The 16,684-nt window shown below is 39.1% G+C and overlaps 2 protein-coding genes and 4 non-coding genes across 9 annotated transcripts in view; 1 reads left to right on the forward strand and 5 right to left on the reverse strand.

The window, feature by feature from the left end:
* Positions 1-9,762, reverse strand: part of intu (inturned planar cell polarity protein) — a 40,671-nt gene extending 30,909 nt beyond the window's left edge. Inside the window, exons 1-2 of one of the 2 annotated variants that reach the window (XM_030430724.1) lie at positions 9,738-9,762; positions 515-578 (exon numbers count right to left, since the gene is read on the reverse strand). In XM_030430724.1, the coding sequence (XP_030286584.1) occupies positions 515-578; positions 9,738-9,747 (74 nt within the window). In that variant the 5' untranslated portion in view covers positions 9,748-9,762. Of the gene's footprint in view, positions 1-514; positions 991-9,737 lie in introns of those variants that run through there. The other variant, XM_030430723.1, reaches the window with a different exon arrangement.
* LOC115590646 (small nucleolar RNA U3) lies at positions 2,072-2,288 on the reverse strand. The gene has a single exon (XR_003985798.1). It is a non-coding gene; the product is annotated as a small nucleolar RNA U3 (small nucleolar RNA).
* LOC115590647 (small nucleolar RNA U3) lies at positions 3,434-3,650 on the reverse strand. The gene has a single exon (XR_003985799.1). It is a non-coding gene; the product is annotated as a small nucleolar RNA U3 (small nucleolar RNA).
* LOC115590644 (small nucleolar RNA U3) lies at positions 5,073-5,289 on the reverse strand. Its single transcript, XR_003985796.1, has one exon. It is a non-coding gene; the product is annotated as a small nucleolar RNA U3 (small nucleolar RNA).
* Positions 6,717-6,933, reverse strand: LOC115590645 (small nucleolar RNA U3). The gene has a single exon (XR_003985797.1). It is a non-coding gene; the product is annotated as a small nucleolar RNA U3 (small nucleolar RNA).
* trmt10b (tRNA methyltransferase 10B) lies at positions 7,594-16,392 on the forward strand. 3 transcript variants are annotated; one of them, XM_030430729.1, is made up of 9 exons: positions 7,594-7,645; positions 10,023-10,201; positions 12,237-12,345; positions 12,451-12,584; positions 12,740-12,892; positions 13,192-13,270; positions 14,722-14,789; positions 14,995-15,118; positions 15,502-16,392. In XM_030430729.1, exons 2-9 carry the CDS (start codon positions 10,070-10,072, stop codon positions 15,636-15,638), a joined length of 936 nt encoding a protein of 311 aa, XP_030286589.1. In that variant the 5' UTR covers positions 7,594-7,645; positions 10,023-10,069; the 3' UTR covers positions 15,639-16,392. The 3 variants fall into 3 exon arrangements, with proteins under 3 accessions (XP_030286589.1, XP_030286587.1, XP_030286588.1); XM_030430727.1 differs by lacking the exon at positions 7,594-7,645 and adding an exon at positions 9,773-9,847; XM_030430728.1 differs by lacking the exon at positions 7,594-7,645 and adding an exon at positions 9,818-9,933.
* Positions 16,393-16,684: the final 292 nt, after the last annotated feature.

A 16,684-nucleotide genomic window follows, 5' to 3' on the forward strand; every position in this document is an offset into this window, starting at 1 on the left:
GCACGAGGCTCTCATCCCATTAAATAATGCAGGAACGACACAGACAACACCGCATCCCCGCTCATATTATATTTACAGGGAAGTGTCTGATTTTAATAGGTGTATAATAAAGACATAGCTTATAAACGTCACTTATATTGAATGCAACGCCGTAAATGCAACCATGTATACATCAAAATAACATATCACGAGGAGGAGAACCGCGATATATCGCTCTAAAACAACTTCTGACTGCCATGACAATTAAATTACCGCAGAGAAATGCGAGAATTGAGGAAGCACTGGCGACAATAGGTTGGTTTGGTGAATTTGTACTTTACGCGTGCAAATTAGTGCTTTTATTTTGTCGCCGTCTCATTTCCACCTCCTTGCAGACTTGCACGAGGTTTTTAAATCCCCTCCGGTATTCAGAGACCCTCTGACAAAGTGCCTCCGTCCAACAACACCTACAACTTCAGGTTGTATAAGACATACACAAGCTTTATGTAGATAACAGTTTAGATGCTTTACTGACCTGTAAAGGAGAACACTGCGAATAGAGTCGAAGTCCTCCAAGTTTTTAGAGAATGAACCTCCATCTATAGAAATGTTAAACATCATTTGTATGTCATGTTTTCGCCGGGAGTGCGGTCAACAACGCTGCGTTCACCTCAAATTTCCAGTTCCCGAAGATGCAATTTAAAAGCCCTTTAAACTCTAAGAAAAGCTTTAAAAAACTGTTTTAGTCTGTCAGCCACCGATAAAAATCTAAATTAATCCTTTTCCTCTGCCCGGTATGAAGTTTCAAACCGCATGAATACAACCGTGCAGGCTGAGCTGCGTCTCCCAAGACCAGAACGAGTCCTCCTCCAGTTTCTCACGTCAATCACTGACACGGTCCAACACCAGCGCTATTCACAGAGAGAAGAGGAAACCCGCTGGAGCTCCTTTTTCTTTCTTTCTTTTTTATTTAGTTCTGAGTGTTTCTCCAGGCCAGCACAGCGGAATTTGTCCCAGCCGTTTTCTTGGCAGGTGGAGTAAAAACCCGCCTACTTAAGACTCCCAACAAAAAAAAAGCCCAGCAGACAGGCCCACATTTGTACTTTAATTTAAAAAAAAAGAAAAGAAAAGAGCCTGGGGAAATAATACTGCTTTCCACGTGTATCCTTGGCAATAATCCCAACAACAAATCACACACTTGTATAGCCTGTAATGGGAGAAACCCTCGAGTGATTTAGTTTAGAAAATGCAGCAATAAAACTTTGATTTAGTCTGCGGGTTGTTTTCACGCCAGGCCGCTGCAACATGGGTTATAAATTCAATATTCCAACATAAAATGTTATTGTGGAAGCTAAAACGTCACTCCAGCTGTCACATAAAAGATTTATTTGAAATGTGGTTAAGTAAAAGCACTAGATTGTAAAAAAAAAAAATTCTAGGCATCAGTGTGCTAAAATCAGTGTTGTATAAAGTACTCAAAAGTCATACGGGACTAAAAGTAAAGATTTCACGTTGCAATATAACTTAAAGTCAAAATAGAACTTGATTTAAAGTCATAAAGTAACTGAAATTGAAAGTACTTAAGTAACAAAAGTACTTCTCTGGTAATGACTGAATTTAAAGTAACAAAAGTATGAGTTAAAGTAAATTATAAATGTCTATTAATGTTTTTTTGAGTTTTTTTTTGTTTTGTTTATCCAATTGCCAAATAAACAGTATGGCTTAAAAATGCGCTTCACTGGCTCTGATGCACAAGTAACTAGTAATTCAAGTTACCAAATCAATGTAGTGGAGTTAAAAGTAAAACATTAGTCTCTAAAATGTTTAGCATCTACCTCCTCTTGACATAAAAGTTGAATATTGCCATCTTGTCTTCAGTGGCATCGTTTCCATCATAAGTTATTTTAAACTACGTGACAGGAGCATTCAGCAAATATATACAAAACAGGCTTAGAGATGTTACGGCAAGCTGTAATGTTTCTTTAACTACATATGAAGTTCTGAGAGTAGCAGACATAATGACAACACATAGCCTTACTAATACTTCATAAAGTAACTGTATATTAATAATCATTTTCAACATTATGGCACTACCACTCTGATCATACTCCTCCCCTCATTGTCCCCAGAGGAGACAATGAACGGTCATCAAAAGCAGAGAGCATATGAACTGAATCAAGTCTCTCTACCCGCTTCGCGCTCAAGGACGAGTATCACTAACTCTTCATCGTGGATAGCGAGACCAAACACTTATGAAACACATTTCTCAAGTTAGAAACTATAGAAATGATCCCTGAAAGTATAGTCTTGCCAGAAAATTGCTCTCGCCCAACTACTTGCATGATGAAGATGGGCTTCACTGTCATGGTGCTCACATCCAAACATTTTTGGACACTTTTCTTTTTCTTTTCTCAATATATAGCAAGTTTTTCCTCACTCGAATCAAGGGTCTGAAGACAGAGGATCTAACATTAAAAAGCACAATCTATACATGAAACATGTTCACACGAAAAAAGCTTCTATAAACATTAAAATAATCTTTAAACTATCTTCATTCACAATACCCACAATGCTTTCTGGTGGTATATATCCCTCCTCCTAGTCTCTCATTGGTTGCTGTAATGCTGCATGGCAGCATGTTAGCTTCACATGCTAACAACAGAGGTATAACTAATGTTTTTTGAGCCTACACTTTAAACAACACTGGATCAATATATATTTGCTGAATGCTCCTGTCACGTAGTTTAAAATAACTTCCGATGGAAACGATGCCACTGAAGACAAGATGGCAATATTCAACTTTTATGTCAAGAACAGCTAGATGCTAAAAACCGAGTGTGCACCAACATTTGGCGTCTGACTACAAACAAGGTTACACAATAGTTCCTGGGCGTCCGCATATATTGTGCTACGACAAGTCACATAGTTCTATATAAATAAGCTTTTTTAAATCTAAGAAAACATACAGAACATTTAAAGACTCTGTCTCACTACGAATAAACATTTAAACTTCTTCACTTTGAAGATATGCTCTGGTAACAGTGGAGAAAAATATGTTCTTTCTTTTTGGAGTTTTGTTATATTGAAGTTAGGAATAAAGAGTAAAATTGGTTACTTTTCACTTCTGTATATTGCCCTTATATCGCTAATTATGGATTGTCAGTATATTTCACAGACAGTACTAAAAGAAGACGAAAATTCTTCAAAGTATTTAGTAACTATGGCTAATAATGAATAAATGATAATGCTGAGTAAAAATACAGCATGCAGATTAAACATTTAAAATAACATGAATGTACTGTAATAAACTACAAAAAAGGCATAGAAACATAACTGCATGACTGTCTGTACCTATACCATTATTAAACATGGGTCACATTGCCATACACTAGCAGCACACACTCTTACTTTACAGAACATAAGAAATTATTTTTATTTTCAACATTATGGCACTACCACTCTGATCATACTCCTCCCCTCATTGTCCCCAGAGGAGACAGTGAACGGTCATCAAAAGCAGAGAGCATATGAACTGAATCAAGTCTCTCTACCCGCTTCGCGCTCAAGGACGAGTATCACCAACTCTTCATCGTGGATAGCGAGACCAAACACTTTTGAAACACATTTCTCAAGTTAGAAACTATAGAAATGATCCCTGAAAGTATAGTCTTGCCAGATACTTGCTCTTGCCCAACTACTTGTATGATGAAGATGGGCTTCACTGTCATGGTGCTCACATCCAGACATTTTTGGACACTTTTCTTTTTCTTTTCTCAATATATAGCAAGTTTTTCCGCACTCGAATCGAGGGTCTAAAGACAGACGATATTGTTCAATGTACAGACTGTAAAGCCAACTGGGGCAATGTGATTGTGATTTTTTTTTTAAATATCTCAATAAGATTGATTTTGAACTGATGTGTACAGCTGATGTTTATACACAGAAAATTATTTTAAATACATTTAAACAGCTTACAAGTGGACTACAATGAATAAAAGCCACAAAATGTACATGTGTCTGCATTTGTTAGTAAGATATAACAACATTAAAACACAACATAATGACAATATGTGCTCCAAGAAATACATTTAAACATTTTTTCTGACATTAAAAAGCACAATCTATACATGAAACATGTTCACACGAAAAAAGCTTCTATAAACTTTAAATTAATCTATAAACTATCTTCATTCACAATACCCACAATGCTTTCTGGTGGTATATATCCCTCCTCCTAGTCCCTCATTGGTTGCTGTAATGCTGCATGGCAGCATGTTAGCTTCACATGCTAACAACAACAGAGGTATAACTAATGTTTTTTGAGCCTACACTTTAAACAACACTGGATCAATATATATTTGCTGAATGCTCCTGTCACGTTGTTTAAAATAACTTCCGCTGGAAACGATGCCACTGAAGACAAGATGGCAATTTTCAACTTTTATGTCAAGAACAGCTAGATGCTAAAAACCGAGTGTGCACCAACATTTGGCGTCCGACTACAAACAAGGTCACACAATAGTTCCTGGGCGTCCGCATATATTGTGGTAAGACAAGTCACATAGTTTTACATGAATAAGCTTTTTTAAATGTGAGAAAACATACAGAACATTTAAAGACTCTGTCTCACTACGAATAAACATTTAAACTTCTTCACTTTGAAGATATGCTCTGGTAACAGTGAAGAAAATTATGTCCTTTCTTTTTGGAGTTTTGTTATATTGAAGTTAGGAATAAAGAGTAAAATTGGTTACTTTTCACTTCTGTATATTGCCCTTATATCGCTAATTATGGATTGTCAGTATATTTCACAGACAGTACTAAAAGAAGACGAAAATTCTTCAAAGTATTTAGTAACTATGGCTAATAATGAATAAATGATAATGCTGAGTAAAAATACAGCATGCAGATTAAACATTTAAAATAACATGAATGTACTGTAATAAACTACAAAAAAGGCATAGAAACATAACTGCATGACTGTCTGTACCTATACCATTATTAAACATGGGTCACATTGCCATACACTAGCAGCACACACTCTTACTTTACAGAACATAAGAAATTATTTTTATTTTCAACATTATGGCACTACCACTCTGATTATACTCCTCCCCTCACTGTCCCCAGAGGAGACAGTGAACGGTCATCAAAAGCAGAGAGCACATGAACTGAATCAAGTCTCTCTACCCGCTTCGCGCTCAAGGACGAGTATCACCAACTCTTCATCGTGGATAGCGAGACCAAACACTTTTGAAACACATTTCTCAAGTTAGAAACTATAGAAATGATCCCTGAAAGTATAGTCTTGCCCGATAACTGCTCTTGCCCAACTACTTGTATGATGAAGATGGGCTTCACTGTCATGGTGCTCACATCCAAACATTTTTGGACACTTTTCTTTTTCTTTTCTCAATATATAGCAAGTTTTTCCGCACTCGAATCGAGGGTCTAAAGACAGACGATATTGTTCAATGTACAGACTGTAAAGCCAACTGGGGCAATGTGATTGTGATTTTTTTTTTAAATATCTAAATAAGATTGATTTTGAACTGATGTGTACAGCTGATGTTTATACACAGAAAATTATTTTAAATACATTTAAACAGCTTACAAGTGGACTACAATGAATAAAAGCCACAAAATGTACATATGTCTGCATTTGTTAGTAAGATATAACAACATTAAAACACAACATAATGACAATATGTGCTCCAAGAAATACATTTAAACATTTTTTCTGACATTAAAAAGCACAATCTATACATGAAACATGTTCACACGAAAAAAGCTTCTATAAACATTAAAATAATCTTTAAACTATCTTCATTCACAATACCCACAATGCTTTCTGGTGGTATATATCCCTCCTCCTAGTCTCTCATTGGTTGCTGTAATGCTGCATGGCAGCATGTTAGCTTCACATGCTAACAACAACAGCGGTATAACTAATGTTTTTTGAGCCTACACTTTAAACAACACTGGATCAATATATATTTGCTGAATGCTCCTGTCACGTAGTTTAAAATAACTTCCGATGGAAACGATGCCACTGAAGACAAGATGGCAATTTTCAACTTTTATGTCAAGAACAGCTAGATGCTAAAAACCGAGTGTGCACCAACATTTGGCGTCCGACTACAAACGAGGTTACACAATAGTTCCTGGGCAGCCGCATATATTGTGGTAAGACAACTCACATAGTTCTACATGAATAAGCTTTTTTAAATGTGAGAAAACATACAGCACATTTAAAGACTCTGTCTCACTACGAATAAACATTTAAACTTCTTCACTTTGAAGATATGCTCTGGTAACAGTGGAGAAAATAATGTTCTTGCTTTTTGGAGTTTTGTTATATTGAAGTTAGAAATAAAGAGTAAAATTGGTTACTTTTCACTTTTGTATATTGCCATTACATCGCTAATTATGGGTTGTCAGTATATTTCACAGACAGTACTAAAAGAAGATGAAAATTCTTCAAAGTGTTTAGTAACTGGCTAATAATGAATAAATGACAATGCTGAGTAAAAATACAGCATGCAGATTAAAAATTTAAAATAACATGAATGTACTGTAATAAACTATAAAATATACTTCAAAAAGTTACTGTTTCAACATCTGTGCCTATACCAGTATTAAACATAGATCACACATCTAATACAATACACAGGCAGCAAACACTCTTACTACATATAGTTAGAAGCAATTACTTTCATTTTCAACATTATAGCACTACCACTCTGATCATACTCCTCCCCTCATTGTCCCCAGAGGAGACAGTGAACGGTCATCAAAAGCAGAGAGCACATGAACTGAATCAAGTCTCTCTACCCGCTTCGCGCTCAAGGACGAGTATCACCAACTCTTCATCGTGGATAGCGAGACCAATCACTTTAGAAACACATTTCTCAAGTTAGAAACTATAGAAATGATCCCTGAAAGTATAGTCTTGCCAGATGATTGCTCTCGCCCAACTACTTGTATGAGGAACAAGGTCTTCTCTGTCATGGTACTAACATCCGAACACTGTACAGCTCATGTTCGTGTTCGAAAATTCGAATATAATGATTATAAAGAAGGTATTGATAGGTAACAAATGAACTACAATGAATAAAAGCCACAACATGTACATGTGTTTGTTAGTAAGATATAACAACATTAAAACGCAACATAATGACAATATGTGCTTCAAGAAATACATTTAAACGTTTTTTTCAGACAATCAAAGGCACAATCTATACATGAAACAAGTTCACACGACTAAAGCTTCTATAAACGTTAAAATAATCTTTAAACTAGCTTCATTCACTATACCCACAATGCTTTCTGGTGGCATATCCCTCCTCTTAGTCTCTCATTGGTTGCTGTAATGCTGCATGGCAGCGTGTTAGCTTCAAATGCTAACAACAACAGAGGTATAACTCGTGTTTTTTGAGCCGACACGTTAAGCAACACTAAATAAACACATATTTGGTAAATGCTCGTGTCACGAATTTTAAAACAACTCCAGACAAAAAACAATGCCACTGAGGAAAAGACGACAATATTCAACTTTCATGTTTATATGAGCTAGATGCTAAGGTGCTCAGATTGTGCACCAACATTTGGCGTCCGACTACAAACAAGGTTCCACGACAGTCCTGGTGCGTCCCCAAGTATCGCGGTAAGACAACTCACATAGGTCTACATAAATGCGCTTTTACGTTTTGTTATAACAAGAATAAAAGAGATATGTAAATAACCTGAGAGACTCGTAATATTCAACAGTCATGTAGAGAAACAAAACCGTTTATATTGCAATTTGCATTTAGACTGGAGCATTGTGTTATTACTGTCAACAACTACTAGTATGATACATTTCCATCTACAAATATGGGTTTAATCTGAACAATGATGATTGATAATAAGCAACATACTCTGATGTCAGGATAACTTAGCTAGATAAACTACAGTCATATGCGACTCCATCTGCACAAACAATCTGAGCCAGCTCTCACACCCTTACAGTACCAGTAACGTTATTTCCCTTAAAAAAAAAAGTAACTCAACTTGCACTCTCTTCAGAGTTAGCTTTTTTGTTCCATCCAGCATCACATTGGCCTGTTAGTTCATTATAATTTCGATGTAATGAAGTAAACCCGCGGTTTCCGTGTCAATAACAGATCCTGCAATTTAGCGTATGCTGCTTGGTATTAGCACTAGCTAGCTAGTCAGCCCTGACCTTGACAGATTTTTGGAGCCAGGCTGATAATGACATTCATCCTCATCCACGACACGTTTAAGCTACTTACCAAATTTAAACTACAACACTTTTTCGAAAGAGTGTATGACTAATTGTCTTGCTGTGACAACCTTTGAGCTAGCGACAGGAGAACTTTTAGCTAGCCGCTAAAGCAGTGCTAATAAACTGCTACTTGAGCTACTTCTGACGTTAACTCGCTGACGCTCAACCATGAACTTTACGCAAGTATTTTGTAATTAAACGTCTTTTGACAGCTCGAGAGAGCATCCCAAACTCTAATCAATTAACATGGATGTTTATCTAGACTGATATGACGCATGTAAATTGATAAATAAAGGGATGAACTTACCTGCGGCATCGTAATGACGGTGAAACAACTGTTACATAACTGGCGCACCTCTGCGCACCGTTAATTTAGACAGGAAGCGGTTTAAAAACATTTTAAAGTCAAATTTTATTTTATTGTGTGCAGTTCCAGATTCATGCCGGAGATGACATACTCATACTCATACTTATAACTATGACTGTGTCTTTTGAGCTTCTAATTAATCTATGGTACTAATTTCTTTGGCGGAGGTGTAATAAAACCAAACATCCGTCCGGTCGCCATTTTATGTCAACATGTTGCAAATGTGCAGACATCTTAACAAACGTTGTAATTAGAAGACACAAACTAAAATAATAAATAGGTAATGCCAAAGTCTTAAGAATAGCCTACACCTTGAAAAAAGAGCAGCAGACATGCATTCACTTAATAGGAAAAAAGCCAATAGGTAAAAACAATTACGAGATAAGAAAAGATGAACAAAAATCTAGGAATACCGTTGATTTTTGATCACTAAGAAACTTATCCATCTTGTTGTTCGTCAGTGGCGGTTCTTGACCAGTTTTAATAGGGTGGCCAGTTCGGGGCCGGTTTTTTTGTTAGGGGGCACACACAACCCGGAAAATAAGATAAATCCCTCATTCAGACAAAACAGTGTTTACAATTTCAGCAATTTTGATTGGGTAGTAAACTGCTGAGACACTTTATTTCTGCCTTTCCCTTCAAAACAAAATCATTGCAAGAAATCTGTCATTGTATTATTGATGCAGACTCCCTGTCAGGGGGGCCACAGGGGGGTCCAGACTCGGAGTTACGGGGGCACTGGCCCCTGTTGCCCGCCCCCCCCCCCAGAACCGCCCCTGTTGTTTGTTGATCAAATATACAAAGTTTTAATAAAATAAGATTAGATTAAGAATAGTTTGGGATTTCTCGGATTAACTATGTGATTAAAACAGATTCATAACATGTATTCAACATTTTACCCAGATTTCTCACTGGTACCTGTAACAGATTTATATCTTTATTACACTGCCCTCTTCTGGTGTGTCGGCGGGAATGGGAACTATCCCACTGCTGGTAACCTTATAATGTTTTAGTCATCATTTTAAACATCCTGCCAACAACACAGAATATCAAATCGTTCATTTACGCCATGCTGAAAGGCGCTTGGTTTGTCGAATAATTTACTTTCCTCCATATCGATCTTCTGGCCCCCGCCTCTTCCTTTTGTTTACTCTGACGTCATCCACATGCGCCGCTCACATGCTCTCAACTTGGGAGCGACAACTTCGTCTGAGGCAAGTTTTCTCTCCTCATACCTGTTTATGTTCTTGTAAATGCGTAAATTAGTGAATTTCAGAACAACACCGTGTTTATAAAACAGGTAGTGCTACGGTGGCAACGCACACATGACCATTAAAAGCTTTTTGAGCCCTCAACGACCATTTGTGATGTTTGTTTTTTTTTCTTTAGGTGATGCATCTGAAGTCAGTGGATACAGAGGAGAGCTGCAGACTGAAATGGCACATACTGCTTCAGCTGTGTGTGAAATGCAGCTGGACGGAGTGTCAGAGGTGATGGGTCTGCTACAGATAGACGTGGAGACTGATGTGGTGGAAGACAGGCCAGGGGGAGAAGATCCAGCATGTTCAGTAAGTGTGTTTATTTAGCCTTCATTTGAAATAAGGACTACTTTACAACCTATTTAAGCTGGCACTGACTTCCAGGCAAGCAGCATAACTACTTATTATTTTGACAATTTAGTTATTGATTCTGTCTTTTATTCATAACATGATATAGTTTTCAGGTATTGGTCTATATAGAGGTATATTCTGAAACATTTAAAAAAAACAAAAACCCCCAAATGCTGACCACACTTAGTCTTTTCTACCATGAAAAGAAAGCTGACTTTAAAGCATAATTTAAAAAAATGTAAATCGGGAAAACAACTATGAAATATAAATGTGCATCACAAACCTGAATGCAGTAAATGACTGTGTGTCGGAGATCGTCTAATGATATCATTTGATTGCTGAAGTGATCTGATGTGCTGTCAGAAAAACACGCTCAATCAGATTAAGTGAGGTTTATTTCAGCATTTGTTGCGTTTTCGTTTTAATCTTACGTGAAAACCTAATTTCTTTACTTTAGGTGACTTTCTGGTTTTTAGATTTCTTTTGACTGATAAGATACATGATCAAATCAAATCAATTTTATTTATATAGCCCAAAATCACAATCACATTGCCTCAGTGGGCTTTACAATCTGTACAGTGAACAACATCCCCTGTCCTTAGACCCTCGATTCGAGTGAGGAAAAGCTTCACATGTTGATGGAAAAAAAAACTTTTAACAGGGTAAAAAAAAAAAAAAACAATGGAAGAAACCTCAGGAAGAGCCACAGAGAAGCGATCCCTCTTCCAGGACGGACAGACATGCAATAGATGTCGCGTGTACAGAAAAGAGCAACAATTCACAGTTTACAAGTTACATTAACAGAAAGTTTGATACAAGTTATATGTTAAGTGAGTGGATCCAGGAGACGACTGAGCAGGACGAGGCATCACCAAGTGGTGCCCGAGTCAACGACCTCCTGTCCACCATGCTGACCTGGAAGAGGGCAGGCCACACAAGATAATTAGTAATAGACAGAGAGAGGCATCAAGATTAACAGAAATATAGATATGAGGAGATAGTGAAGCAGAGGAGAGCAATCATCCAGCAGAGCCCGGGGTGTGACGATCCAGATCCGTCAGTGTTTCAAGGGAGCGGGAGCCCGGAAACGGTAGATGGTCCCAGGGGGGCATGGTCCATCAGAAGGGAGCCTGAAAGAAAGAGCGGAGAAGGAGAAAGAGAACGAGGAGAGAGAAGAAGAGGAGGAGGAGGAGGAGGAAGCTATAGATCAGAATAAACAGATTGTTTCTCGTCGGCAGCACACTGTAGATCTAGTACTATAGGAACTCATTGAGACTGACACCTAGCCACTGAAGAAGCTTACAATTGATATCGAGGGCTAATTAAAGGCTAAATCGAAGAAGTGAGTTTTGAGTTTAGATTTCAAGGTGTCAACAGAGCCAGATTGTCTGATGTCAGCTGGGAGGTTATTCCAGATGAAACGACCCCGATGGGAAAAAGCCCTGCAGCCAGCTGACTTCTTCTTTATCCTGGGAACCATCAGGAGCCCTGAATTTTGAGAGCGTAATGCCCGAGTTGGAATATATGGTTTAATGAGATCTGACATGTACGACGGGGCAAGGCCGTGTACAGTTTTGTATGTCATCAGCAGCACCTTAAAGTCTGATCTTAGATGCACTGGGAGCCAGCGTAGAGATGCTAAGCTTGGTGTTATATGAACAAATTTACTTGTACGTGTTAAGACTCTGGCCGCAGCATTCTGAACCATCTGAAGACTTTTAGTGCTCTCACGTGGAAGACGATTCCTCATGATCTCAGAAACCCATTGGTCTTCTAAAATATTTTGAAAGCCCCTCAGACAAGATTAAAAATCTCTTGTCAACAAACTAAAGAGCACACCTGTTTTCCTGTATCTTACACAAATGCCTGTTTATGACCCAAAACTGACGATCTTTTATTGCTGAAGGAAAAACAGTCTGTTACAGGTAGTATTCCTTAAAAACTGTGGCGTTATCCTGCACTCTAAATGCTGTTTTGCCTGTTTGATCAACAGAAGAACGTGTTGAGGAAGCAGCGCAACTGGGAGAGGCAGCTGGCAGCGAAGAAGAACAAGAGGAAAGAAGAGAAGCAGAGGAGGAAGCTCAACCGCGAGAAGGAGTCAGGTAAATATCAAGTGAGGAGAAGCAAACACTAGCGTTGTTTTCGTTGGGAGACTGAGGGTGGAAGTAGCCGTAACACATGTCTGTCTTGTGTTTTTTGTCCTACAGGTGCTACTGGAGATGCCCCTCAGTTGTCCAAACGGGTGATGAAAGCGATCACCAAAGAGCGTTTAGCCGAGGCTCAGTCCACAGGGCTCAAGCTCTGCGTTGACCTGAGTATGACAGACAGCATGTCCGACAAAGTAGGTGACAATGAGCAAGCCTCAAATCAGTATCAGTATCTTTCAAACAGCCTCTTTTTTTAAAAACAGCTGTTTTTTTTATTAAAAAGATTTGTTTTTTTTACCTGTCTGCATTAATATACTGACTTTCAACTGTGTATGTTTGTCTGCCTCAGGAGATAAGTCGACTGGCGGGTCAGTTAAGACGGCTCTACGGGTCGAACAAGAAGGCGCCGCGACCGTTTCACGTTTTCCTGACAGACCTGCAGGAGGACAGTCGGCTCTACAGAGAGTGCCTTCGAATGAACGAAGGCTTCCTCAACTACATGGTGATTTATTGTTATTATTGGTGTTTACATCCTGAGTTCACCGGTGAATACTTCTTAAAAGAAAGATGAAGCAGGGCAACGCTTTTCTTTTCTTTTCTTAAAAGCTTTGAAGTTAAGCTGCAGACAAGTTTTTTTAAAAGTTTTATTTCAGCCTAAAACGGAAACCTCTTAGCCTTTGGGTAATTATCTTGTGACCACTTGATTATCTTGTGACCACTTGATTATCTTGTGACCACTTGATTATCGTGTGAATAGTTTGAATACTCAGCAACAGACTCTCAAAAAACTTTTATGTTCAGATGGACATAACAGAAGAAAGCTGCCTGGACCTTTTTCCTCCAGAAACTGTCGTCTACCTCACGCCAGATGCCGAAGAAGGTCAGTCCCAGTTGCATAATTATCTTTGCGCAGAGGAGATGAAATTTCAATGAAGAGTTGAATGTCATACAACCCCTGGCAAAAATTATGGAATCACCAGTCTTGGAGGATGTTCATTCAGTTGTTTAATTTTGTAGGAAAAAAAGCAGAGAATTTTTTCCTCGGAATTGAGTGATTCTTTAATTTTTTTCCTCTGCTTGGTCTAAAAAAGTAACTGTTACTGACTACCACAATTTTTTTTTCTTGATTTCTTTTAGTGTTTCTGAAAGCCAGAAAGTTGCCATTTGAAATGACTTTAGTTTTGTGTTATGTCTGTGATCTGCTTTTTTTTCTACAAAATTAAACAACCGAATGAACATCCTCCAAGACTGGTGATTCCATAATTTTTGCCAGGGGTTGTAAATAGTGTGTCTGCCATAAGCAGTTTTAAGTTGAACAAAATACATATTTTGGCCAGCAGAGGGCGCGCTCTGACCACGTTCATGCATCCATAACTGATGACGCAGTCCTGTTACTGCAGCGTTGACTTTGTTGAATGATGTTTTCAAAAAATACACATGATGAAATATAAAGATAACGTAAGGTTAGTGAGAGAAAGAAAATTCACTTTATTTACAAAGCAGCTTAAATACAATAACAAACGCACAATAAAGACATTTTGAATGATGTAATGAGCTGTCTGATGCTGGAGAAATAGGAGCCTAGATGCTTAGTGAATGTACAGTGAGGCAAGCCAAGGTCTTTATCAGAGTTGCTAACGAGTCTGTTTTTGCAAGTCCAAGTCTCAAGTCTCTCGTGGCTTTAATGAGCGTTGTTGTGGTTTTTTTGGGCCTTTTTATGGCTTTTTTATTGATAGTACAGCTGAAGAGGGTGACAGGAAACAGGGTGAGAGAGGGGGAGTGACACGCAGCAAAGGGACCCAGGCCGGGAGTCGAACCCGGGTCAACTGAGCTAAACGGCGCCCCTGATGAGAGTTTTTCTATCATCGTCTGTGTGCCACGCGATTTGCTGAGAACACCCCAGCCCTGCCGAACGACATCTAAGGAATTTCAAAGCATGCACCGTGTAATTATGATGCACGATCCCAGCATTCCGCGAGTCTTTAGTTTGGTGCCTTTTGTGAAATCTTTCCATACAGAGGTGTTGGGTAACGACACAGCGGCGCATTAATCGGGCTGCGTTGTTGCTGGAGCACACGTCATCATCTCCGGGCGCGTGCCTCCCCACGCGGAGGGGGATGATGATCATCTCGCCAGACATGGAAAAAAAAAAAAAAAAAAGAGTGTTGAGTCTGTGTGTGTGTGTGTGTGTGGCCACTTTAGTGCGATCCGAGTCCAAGTCGCAGGCTCAAGCCACCATTCCTGGGATAGATACATTCCTATGTCCATATTCATTATACTGTCTTTGCCTGATGCTATTTTTTTTTTTTTTTAACTCCTCTTTCATTTCAGCTTTAGAAACGGTGGATGCTGACAAGGTGTATGTCCTTGGTGGCCTCGTGGATGAGAGCATCCAGAAGGTACTACACAATAAAACCGAGGGCCACTCGGCAACAAACAGGCTTGTTCAGTCTGACTGACTGGATTTGGTCTCTGTTCTCTGTTCAGGTCAAACAAAAGCCAGCATTTCCTGTAATTGACATCACAGCAGTAAAATGCACATGTGCTCTGTAATGAGTTGGATTTCTACAAATTGTTTTTTTTTTTCTCCCACCTCCCCTGCAGAAGTTGAGCTATTCCAGGGCACGTGACCTGGGCATCCTCACGGCGAGGCTGCCCATAGACGAGTACATGGTGAAGAAGCACAACCCCAAGAACTTCCACTCAAAGATCCTGGCGATAAATCAAGGCGAGTCAGTGCTTTTAATCTGCAGGTCTATCGGGGCTGCAGAGCCAAGGATGGTAATGTGAGACGCCTGGACTTTTTTGGCGGCTAAACGATTGTTTTAGTTCACCCTTAGTACTCATTAGTCAAAAACGTTTCTCAATAAGAACGGGGTTAGTTGATAAAAGGTGGACATCTGGAATGAATTGTGAAGCATTTTCATATTTGCAGTTAACACGATCCAGCACTGAGCAGCCTTTTATGAGATTGTTTATGAATCGGGGTTCGGTGTTTGCTTTGTTTGCGTCCTGCGCTACATGTTGTCGTTAACGTGGCTTTGTGCTTGTAATGTTGTCGAGCTGAAGCAGATTTGTACGACGATAAACAAAATCTCTCTCTTCCTGCAGTGTTCGACATCTTGTTGACATTCTGCAACAGCAGCAGCTGGAGAGAGGCCCTGCAGGTGTGGTTCCCCCCGGGGAAGGGTTTCGTTGTTGCACCAGATGATTCCCAGAGTCTGCCCGTCTCTCCAACACAAACATAGCTGGATGGATTTTCATGGATTCTATTTTAATCCATGCTTTACGCAGAGCCCTGTGCGGGTGGTCGCCGTCCACGAGAAAGGAAATGTTCACCCAAAAAAATTAAAACGCAGACATTGTCTAGTCGCCCTCACGCTGATGGAGAGTCGGAAGAAGTTTTGTTTTGTCTACAAAATGTATCCTCCGATATCTTTTCTCAAAGCTGTTTGTTTATACAAGACGCAGTGTGTGTCGGAGGGCGGACTTTGTTTGTGTCGCTGTACTTGAACGGTTGTATGTTGTATATGTTTTTTTCTGTGTAGGTTTTTAATCCATTTGTTTTCTGATTTCATTTTTAGTTGAACATCTGCATATTCTTGTCAGCAGATCAAGTGATTCAAATATATGTAAACATAAAACAATTGGAATAAAACCAATAGAATAGTTGCAGTTCAGAGAAATAAGAGGGCTGTAAACAACTAAATTACACACCCTGGTCTAGTTGCATTTACGGTACACCAGTGTTTCTGCTATCCATGAAAATCACGAATGTAAGTAATACGTATGAGACATGCGTTTTACATTCCCATTCCCAATGCATTCCAGATATACCCGTTCCGTCCTTTGAGATGTGTTCTGGCAGGAGTGGTCTTCAAGACACCACTCCTGCCAGCTCTGCGAACCATTCCTGGAAAGATGGCTCCTCGGCTGCTCGTTATCAGAATGTTTTCCCATCGGTCTACTGGTTTTAAATAAAGTCCTTCCTGCCAACTATTAGTCCTGAATCACAGACTGTTCTCAGAGTAGGTGAATAGTTGCGTCAGAGCTGAAACACTGGCAACAATCGGCGTTGTCTGGAGGGAGGCCAGGGAGAAGGATTGCGGTTTCCATATTGGGTCAGTCTAATTTTGATGTTTATTTGATCCCAATCTGTTATGTACATTTTCAAATCTGCTGCCCGAGTTGAGGTACAAGAGACCCTAACTTTCTGTTCCAAAAATATTGCACAATAGATTAGAATCGGAATACTCCATTAATGCTCATTAAGTTTTCTGATGGATGTCCCAGG

The sequence above is a fragment of the Sparus aurata genome, chromosome 10 (assembly GCF_900880675.1).
Source record: "Sparus aurata chromosome 10, fSpaAur1.1, whole genome shotgun sequence".
In the NCBI taxonomy this organism is placed as follows: Eukaryota; Metazoa; Chordata; class Actinopteri; order Spariformes; family Sparidae; genus Sparus; species Sparus aurata.